General features: G+C 43.1%; 1 protein-coding gene across 2 annotated transcripts in view; it reads right to left on the bottom strand.

Annotated features, from left to right (window-relative positions):
• The window catches only part of LOC109922676 (keratin, type I cytoskeletal 18-like), a 14,915-nt gene extending 5,723 nt beyond the window's left edge, over positions 1 to 9,192 (bottom strand). For both annotated transcript variants that reach the window (XM_020522716.2, XM_048598540.1), the window contains exons 1-4: positions 8,734 to 9,192; positions 4,128 to 4,210; positions 1,059 to 1,215; positions 161 to 325 (exon numbers count right to left, since the gene is read on the bottom strand). In XM_020522716.2, coding sequence (XP_020378305.2) covers positions 161 to 325; positions 1,059 to 1,215; positions 4,128 to 4,210; positions 8,734 to 9,102 — 774 coding nt within the window. In that variant the 5' untranslated portion in view covers positions 9,103 to 9,192. The remainder of the gene's footprint in view (positions 1 to 160; positions 326 to 1,058; positions 1,216 to 4,127; positions 4,211 to 8,733) is intronic.
• Positions 9,193 to 9,278: the final 86 nt, after the last annotated feature.

Raw genomic sequence — 9,278 nt, 5'->3', positions numbered from 1 at the left:
ACACACATGTACACAGGGACACAGACACATACGCACACACACACACACATACACATGCGTGTGCACACATACACAGAGACACACACATGCAAATTCACACAAATATTCTGAGACACACCCGTACTGTCCAAATCACACAAAGTCCTCGTGTCTTCTATACCTTCTTTCTGTAACATTCCTCTGCATCCTTTCTGTTCTGATCAGCCAGGGCCTGATATTCCTCACGGATGCTGCACATAATTTTCCCAAGATCCTCGTCGTCGGAATTTTCAACTTCCACTGAGACACTGGAATTTGCAATTTGCTTTTTGAGCTCATCCACTTCCTGTACAAACAGAGCGAGAGAGGGGAAAAGAGAGAACTTGTGACTGAAAGTGGGGCTGAAGGAGATTCTTTGAACTTAAGGAGGCCTGCTCCTTTGGAGGTGCCTCCTTTCAAATGAGATGTCAAACTGACTCAGCATCAGCCTTATTTAGTGGGTATCAAATCCCATGGGATGCCACCATGTTAGAGAGAGCTCTTCACTATTTTCTAATGACTTGACCAATATTTATCCATGAACAAATGTCACTAAAATAATTTATCTGATCATTTTGGGATCTTACTGAGGACAGAGAACTGCCCCACTGTTCTTTTTCAGTCTTTTACAGGATGTGGACAAGGCCAGCTTTTGTTTTCCATCCCTAATTGCCCCTTGAACCGAGAGTCTTGCTGGCCAATTCAGACGGTGTTTTGTGTCATCCACATGGGTCTGGAGTCACATGCAGGTCAGACTGGGTAAGGACATCAGATTCCCCTCCCACTAGGTGAGCCAAATGGGTCTTTACAGCAGCTGGTGATCGTTGTCATGGTTGCCATCACTGAAACTAACTTGTGATTCCAGATTTTTACTAACAGAGTTGAAATGTCACCCGCTGTAATGAAGGGATTGAACCTGTAAGCCCAGGACAATAGCCCAGGTCTATAGATTACCAGACCAGTGACATTGCCACTAGTCACCATCACCCCTTTGGTCCTAATTGGTGAAAGGTGCTATATTAATGCACTTTCCTTCTCACCTCCTGGTGGTTCTTCCGGAGATAACTCAGCTCCTCATTCAAGGCCTCAATCTGGGACTCCAGCTGCATGCGGCCCACATTGGTGTCATCAAGGATTTTCCGCAGCCCGTTAAGGTCCTGTTCCACTGATTGCCGCAGGTCCAACTCTGATTGCCACCTGGAGACCAATGATCACTGAGTTACAAAGCAGTCTCAAGCAATGACCGTTAAGCCAGTGAGCCTGGCGCTTGAGACCTTTCCAGTGGTCACAGTTTGAAACCTTAGACTTTCACAGATCAGAAAGAGGCTGTTCAGTCCTCCTTGTCAGTGGCAGCTCTTTGAAAGAATTATCCAATTGGTGCTACTTCCACATTTAGCCTTGTGAATTTGTCCTTTTCAAGTATTTACCCAGATTCCTTTTGAAATTCCTAGAATCCTGCAACACCAGATGGAAGCCAATTGGCCCATCAATGTCTGTATTTTCTCTTTGACCACTCCCCTGATCATTGCCCATGATCCTGTTTTGTTTCCCTTTTTTCTAACGAATTCTCCAATTGTTTTGGAAGCTTCTGTTGAATCTGCTTCCACTGCCCTTTCAAGCAGCATGTTCCAGATGACAACAATTCACTTCATTAATTTGCATTGTGGAACGCACGTGCACTGGAAGCTGCATTGATAAATACAGGACCATGTACGTTTGCAGACAGAATGAACATGTACACACACTGTGCTTTTTTTCAACTCAGAATGTGTGACAGCTTTTCTCTGGTTCATTTCTTAGGGTTAATGCCTTGACTAACAAAATAAAAGTTGCTGGAACTGTTCTGAGGAAGAGTCACTGGACCCAAAACGTTAACTCTGATTTTTTTCTTTACAGATGCTGCCAGACCTGCTGATCTTTTCCAGCAAGTTCTGTTTTTGTTCCTGATTTTCAGCATCTGCAGTTCTTTTGGTTTTTAATGCCTTGACTAATCATCTTCAACCTGCCCGGCTTCAAATTTAAACAAAGCTTGGCAGTTAACAGTCAGTCATCATCTAACTGGTGCATTCTCCATGGTAACACCTCTACCAGTCAGAGTCCTTTGCCAACCAAACAGCACTGTCCCTTCACCCAGTCTAAATATTGTTTTCCTTCTACCAAGTAATTCTTACAAATTGTCCTGATAAGACAAAAAGGTTTCAATTAATTGTGTCTTTTCTTTCAGCAATAGCCAGGTTTTGTACTAGCAAACATCTAAGAGAAATCTTTCTATTTCTTTGACTAATCACGTTCACTCTCCTGTCACTGGAAACATTTTCTCCTTATTTACTGTGTGAAACCCACTCATGACTTTGAACATAGGAACTTCAGAACAGAAGGCCCATCAGCCCATCAAGACTGCTCTGCCATTACACACTGTTTCCACATCCCTTAACGTCATTATTCTACAGAAACCTATCAGGCAGAATTTCCCCAGGCCATCAGCAGCAAGGGAAAGGTGAGAAAGTTGGGCAAATATGGCAAAAATGAAAAATCAGATTCCCGGCATCAGGTAAAAAAATCCTAATTTCTCCTTTAAGTTGGACCATAAGAAATAAGAACAGGAGTAGGCCATTCAGCCCCTCGAGCCTGCTCCGCCACTCAGTTGAATCATGGTTGATCTGGCATTCCTCATGTCCACTTTCCTGCCCCTTTTCCCTGTGACCCTTGATTCCCCGACTGATCAAGAATCTATCTAGCTCAGCCTTAAATATATACAAGGACTCTGCCCCCACAGCTCTCTGTGGCAAGAAGTTCCAAAGACACACAACCGTTTGAGAGAAGAAATTCCTGCTGATCTCAGTCTTAAATTGGCATCCATTTATTCTGAGACTGGGCCCTCTAGTCCTAGACTCTCCCATGAGGGGAAGCATCTTCTCAGCATATCAATGGTGAATTTTGAATCTTGCTGATGAACCATGACTATCTTATTTTCATGTATTTGTGTCTCATTATTGGCTAGCTGCATCTCATTTCCAAGCAGCTTCCCATTCTCTCCGCCAGAAAACTAGATGGTGCCAATTGCTGTTATGGTATTGAGATGGTTGGCTAAACACCTGGATTAAACCTCCTGCTAAACCTTCTCTGCTCAAAAGAGAAGAATCCCTGTCTCCCCAGTGTCCAATTGTGAAACTGAATGAATCATTTGGGAATTAAAGAGCTGGGATCATGAGTTCAAGTGAGTGCAAAAAATCTCAAATCTCAGGCAGCATTCAGAGAAGAGTACAAGAGTTCACCCCTGTGCCCTGGACAATATTTAAGCTTCAAATAATTATCCATTTATGATCACATTCTTATTTCTAAGATCTTGGAGTGTGCAAAATAGCTGCCTGGTTTCCTAAATTATAGCAGTTAGTTCACTTCAAAAAATACTTCATTGGGTGCAAAGCGTTTTGGAGCTCTGCAAAGTGCGATAGAAATGAAAGTTATTTCTTTCAAAACTGAAGGACTTTCCTAAAGCAATATTCTCACCTCCCCTCCTCAATTTTCACCCATCAATGCTTCACCCTATTGCCTGCTCTCCATGTGCAAACAGAATATTCACCCATGGCCTTTGCTAAACACACAGCCTTGGGGTATAATGCCCTCTTGATGTTGAGTCCGGGTATCATTGGACAAACACCAGCTGTTTCTCGCTCTCTATCACAATGAGTTATTAAGATCAATTGCAATACCAAATGCCAAATCACTCTGAAATCAGAGAATCTAGCCCCAAATGAGAACAAAACAAAAAAGACCCTCCACAGTTAGCTCTGCATCAGGACATTATTCAACCCATTCAGTCATCTGCATATTTCATTCCTCAGTCCAGAGGGTATCATCTCAGAATAAGGGGTTACCCACTTAAGACAGAGATGAGGAGGAGTTTCTTCTCTCAGAGGGGAGTGAGTATATTCAAGGCTGAGACAGACAGATTTTTAATCAGGAAGGGAATTGAGGCTTATGTCAAAAAGGTTGGAGAGTGAAGGTAAGGATGATCAGATCAACCATGATCTCATTGTTGGTGCAGCACACTCAATGGGCTGAATGGCCTACTTCTTTACATTTCATAGTCCCTGCCCCGCACTCACTTCACTTTGAAATCGTCAGAGGCCAGTTCGCAGTTGTCCAGCTGCAGAGTCAGACCAGCGTTGTCCATGTTTGTTTCCTGAACCTGCAGGGAAATGGGATTCATTTATACAAATATCAGCGATTAATAAATCAACATCAGTTAATTTTGTTGAGTGGTCACCCATTTCACAGCAAGAGATTGAATACAGATCTTAAAATGTACACACTCCATAATAACTGAATGTAGCGATACTGATGTCCATGCAGTAAATTTGTTTATATTCATTCATGAGATGCGGGCATCACTAGCTGGTCAGTATTTATTGCCCGTCCCTAGTTGCCCCTTGAGAAGGTGGTGGTGAGCTGCCTTCCTGAACCGTTGCAGTCCATATGCTGTGGGTTGACCCACAATGTCCTTTGGGGGTGCGGTGGAATTCCAGGATTTTGACTCAGCAACACTGAAGGAACAGCGCTACCTTTCCAAGTCGGGGTAGCAAGTGGCTTGGAGGGGAACTTTCAGGTGGTGGTGTTCCCATGTATCTGCTGCCACTGTTCTTCTAGATGCAAGTGGTCATGGGTTTGGAAGGTGCTGTATAAGGATCTTTGGTGAATTTCTGCAGTGCATCTTGTAGATAGTACACACTGCTGCTACTGAGAATCGGTGGTGGAGGGAGTGAGATGTTTGTGGATGTGGTGCCAATCAAGTGGGCTGCTTTGTTCTGGATGGTGTCAAGCTTCTTGAGTATTGTTGGATCTGCACTCATCCAGGCAAGTGGGGAGTATTCCATCACACTCCTGACTTGCACCTTGTAGATGATGGATGGGCTTTGGGGAGTCAGGAGGTGAGTTACGCGCCACAGTAAATCTAGTTTCTGACATGCTTTTATAGCCATTGTGTTTATGTGATGAGTCCAGTTGAGTTTCTGGTCAATGGTTACCCCCCAGGATGTTGACAGTGGGGGATTTGGTGACCATTGAATGTTAAGAGACAGTCGTTAGATTGACTCTTAATGGAGATGGTCTTTGCCTCGCATTTGTGAAGCATGAATATTAGTTGCCACCTGTCAGCCCAAACCTGGATATTGTCCAGATCTTGCTTCATTTGAACATGAACTGCTTGAGATCTGGCACGTCGCAAATGATGCTGAACAATGTGCAATCTTCAGCAAACATCCCCACTTCTGACCTTATGATGGAGGGGAGGACATTGATGAAGCAGCTAAAGATGGTTGTGCCTAGAACACTACCCTGAGGAACTCCTGCAGGGATGTCCTGGAGCTGAGATGACTGACCTCCAAAATCCACAACCATCTTCCTTTTGTGTTTGGTATGACTCCAACCAACAGAAATGAATGTGAGGATGTCATTGCATTAAAGGCATTCAGAGGACATTCACTGGATTAATTCCAGGCATACCCAATGAAGAGAGACTGAGCAGTTTAGGCCTACTCTCTCTAGAGTTTAGAAGAATCAGAGGAGATGTAATTGAGATAGGGAAGATGGTAACGGGCATTGACTAGTCGAGAATATTACCTCCTGTGGGGCAATCTAGAATGAGAGGTCATAGTTTTCGGCTAATGGGTGGTAGATTTACAAGAGATGAGAAGAAGATCAAAGGGTCATGAATGCGTGGAATTCGCTCCCTCAGAACCTGATGGATGCCATGAAATTGAGTAACTTTAAGGAACAAATAGACAGATTTTTCATTCGTAATGGGTTAAAGGGTGATGGATAGTGGGCAGGAAAGTGGATTTGAGGTGAAGATAAGATCAGGCATGATTGTATTAAAAGGCAGAGCATGCTCAAGAGACTGAATAGCCTAATCCTGCTCCTAATTCCTCTGTTTTGACACTGATGCCCAATAAACTGAATGTCTCCCATATTGAACAATCCCAGGATTTTGTGATTCTCCAGTACCAAAGCATTTCTGACATCCATCCCATAATAAGGTCAGGAGTGAGATGCCAAACAATGCACAAGTCAGCCAAACCTGTGTCACTTTAATGCACTAAAGTTGAAATAACATTAAATAAACACAGATTCAGGTTCATTGTGGGTGTGTCAAGGAATTTTCAGCACAGGCCTGCAGTAACCAGCATTTACTTTCTGGCTTTTGTCAGAAGTTTTATCCCAATGTATAAAGTTAATAATATATCCTGATGTATAATTTTAATATTTTCATAAATTGTGTAACTACAAGTTGATATTCATTGTTCCATCAATTACCTATTTCACAGTGATTCAAAATACTGCACTGCTCTTGATACAAAGAGAGAAAGGAAGAGACAGAGTAGGGAAAAGAGAGTGAGAAAAGGAGAGAGTGAGATAGAGGGAGAGAGAAAAAGGGAGAAGGAGAAAGATGGAAAGGGAGAGAGAGAAAGGAACTGAGAGCGATACCTGTTTACAAAAACAAAGCAACTTAGAATTCACAGAAAATATGGTAAATACAAGAAAATGTTTGTTTATATATTTGTATTTACAGAGATATTTAAACTCCTCCACAACTTCTGTCCACAAACTGGAGATTTGATACACACTTGATGTACACCTTTGCCTCATGAGACATTGCAGTGCCACCACCAGCAATGAATGTGTTTTTACAGTTTACAGGGGCAGATTCCAGTGGAGTTGTAAATGTAGAAAGCCTAAATAGAGACACAATGAAAAGAATAAAACAGGGTCTGAATGAGATCTGAGCACTGGATCTTATTTTATCCACCCTTTAAACTCATCTCACATGAAGGCTAAATCATAGAATCATCAAATGGTGACAAAACAGAAGAGACTATTCAACCCATTTAGTCAGTGCTGGTAATGTAGGAGGAATTTAGCAAGTTCTACCCAGTCACCTTTTTTCTGTAGCCCTGTATTTTCTTCGGATTCCAATTCCTTTCCAAAAGCCTCAATAAACTCTGCCTCCCTCACACTCTCTGGCTGTGCATTCTAGATACTAATGATTCACTGATGAAAAGGTTTTTCCTCATGTCATTGGCTCCTTTTGTCAATCATCAAAGATCTGTGTCCTCTGATTCTCAACTCTGCCACTAATGGGAACAGTTTCTCCTGATCTACTCTGCCTTGGCTTGTCATGTTTTTAACATCTCCATCAAATCTCTACTTAAGATTCCCATCCTGATAAGAACAGACCCAACATCCCCTCTCAATCCAGTCACTTAAGTCTTCATCCCTGGAATCGGAGTCACAAATCTATACTGCACCCTGTCTAATAACTTCACATCCAGAATGGAACACAACTCCCCCGTGTTTTACAAAGGTTCTCCCTTGCAATCTGTGCTTCCACTGATAAAGTGCAGGATCTTGTGTGCTTTTTAAACCACTTTCCCAGCTTGCCCAACCACATTTTACGGACAAGCCTGTTTTGTGGCATTTTATCAAACACTTTCTGGAAGTCCATTTACATCACATCACCTGCATTACCCTCTTCAACCCTCTCAAAATACTCCATCAAGTGAATTAAACATAACTTGACCTGAACAAATTTGTGCTGGCTTTCTTCAATTGTCTGATTTTTATCCAAGCGACTACAGAGTTTGTCTCTGTTGATCATTTCAGAAAGGTTTCCCACCACTGAGGTTAAACTGTAGTTGCTGTGATTATGTTTACACCTTTTTTTGAACAAGGACATAATGTTTGCAAATCCCCTGTCCTCTGGCACCACCCCTGTACCTGAGGAGGACTGGAAGATTATGGCCAATCTCTTCACAATTTCCACTCTCAGTTTCCTCAGAGACATCTCATCTGGTCCTGGTGATATATCAAGGTAGCCCACCAATAGATCCCCTTCATCAATTTCAGTCCATTCAGTATCTAAAATAGTTCGTCTTCCACTACAACATCAGCAGGATCTTCCTCCTTGATAAAGACTGATGTAAACTATTCATTTTGTACCTCAGCCACGCCCCATCAATCTGGTCTCTAAGTCACACAACAATCTCCATTTCTGTAACCACCATTTTACTAGATCTATGCTCTATTACTGTGTTCTATTGGTAAGGTGACTGCCTCGTGGTATTATCATTGGATTGTTAACCCAGGGACCCAACTAATGTTCTGGGGATGCAGGTTCGCATCCTGCCATGGAAGATGGTGGAATTTGAATTCAATTTTTAGAAAATCTGGAATTAAGAGCCTTATGATGACCATGAATTCATTGTTGATTATCAAAAAAAAAACCCATGTGGTTCACTATCATCCTTCAAGGAAAGAAACTGCCATCCTTACTTGGTCTGGCCAATATGTTACTCCAAACCGACAGCAATGACTCTTGACTGCCATCTGGGCAATTAGGGATGGGCAACAAATGCTAACCCAGCCAGCTGAACCTCATTAATGAAAAATTAAAACGATGTCGAGAGGAGAATTTTAGATTCCCTTTAATGCTAGCTGCCAGTTTCTTGTTATACCCTCTTTAGCTGTCAGGTCTCTTTCCTCACTTCCCGTTTGAATTTGTTACATTCTACCTGGTTTTTGTTTGTATTGTGAATTTCACATCTGCGTGCATCACAAACTTGGACTCGGGTCAGTTCTTTGAAATAATAAGTCTAAAAGAACGGTCTGGGGACAGAATGTTACCGATGGATTGAAGATTCTAAAGCAATTACCCACCTGTTTGCAGATATCCACCACTGGCTTCTCGTAAGAGCTCCAGTCCCGAGCCAGGTTACCTTTCTGAGCCAGGTGAGCATGGATCTTGCCCTGCAACTCCTTGTTCGTACTTTCCAAGCTCTTCACCTTGTTCAGGTAAATAGCCAGTCGCTTATTCAGTCCCTGCAGCTCATCCTGCTGGTTGAAGGTGTTGGGGACTGCAATCCTGCTCAGGTTGGTTATACTGCCCGGGCTGTAAGAAGCTACTCTCACGCTCCTGCTCGCATCACCCTGCAGGCTGCGGGCATTGCTGGCTCTCCTGGGGGTTAACCCGATCACCATGCTGCTGGAGCTGGCTGTACGGGAGAACGGCGTCTTGTTGTAGTTCATCTCGATCCAGGGGCAGCAACAAACTGTGTGCGTGGGGGTATCTGAACAGTGCTTCACTCCCCTCCCTCTCCCTCTGTCTCTCTGTCTCAGGTGAGACTCTCGGATTATATTACCCGACGCTGTTGGTTTGGAGTGACAGCAAAATGGACCAATCAGAGCGCAGGAGGTCACCCAGC

Source organism: Rhincodon typus, chromosome 7 (genome assembly GCF_021869965.1).
Source record: "Rhincodon typus isolate 14 chromosome 7, sRhiTyp1.1, whole genome shotgun sequence".
In the NCBI taxonomy this organism is placed as follows: domain Eukaryota; kingdom Metazoa; phylum Chordata; class Chondrichthyes; order Orectolobiformes; family Rhincodontidae; genus Rhincodon; species Rhincodon typus.
The sequence above is the reverse complement of the archived record's forward strand: the minus strand, read 5'-3'. Positions and strand labels throughout refer to the sequence as shown.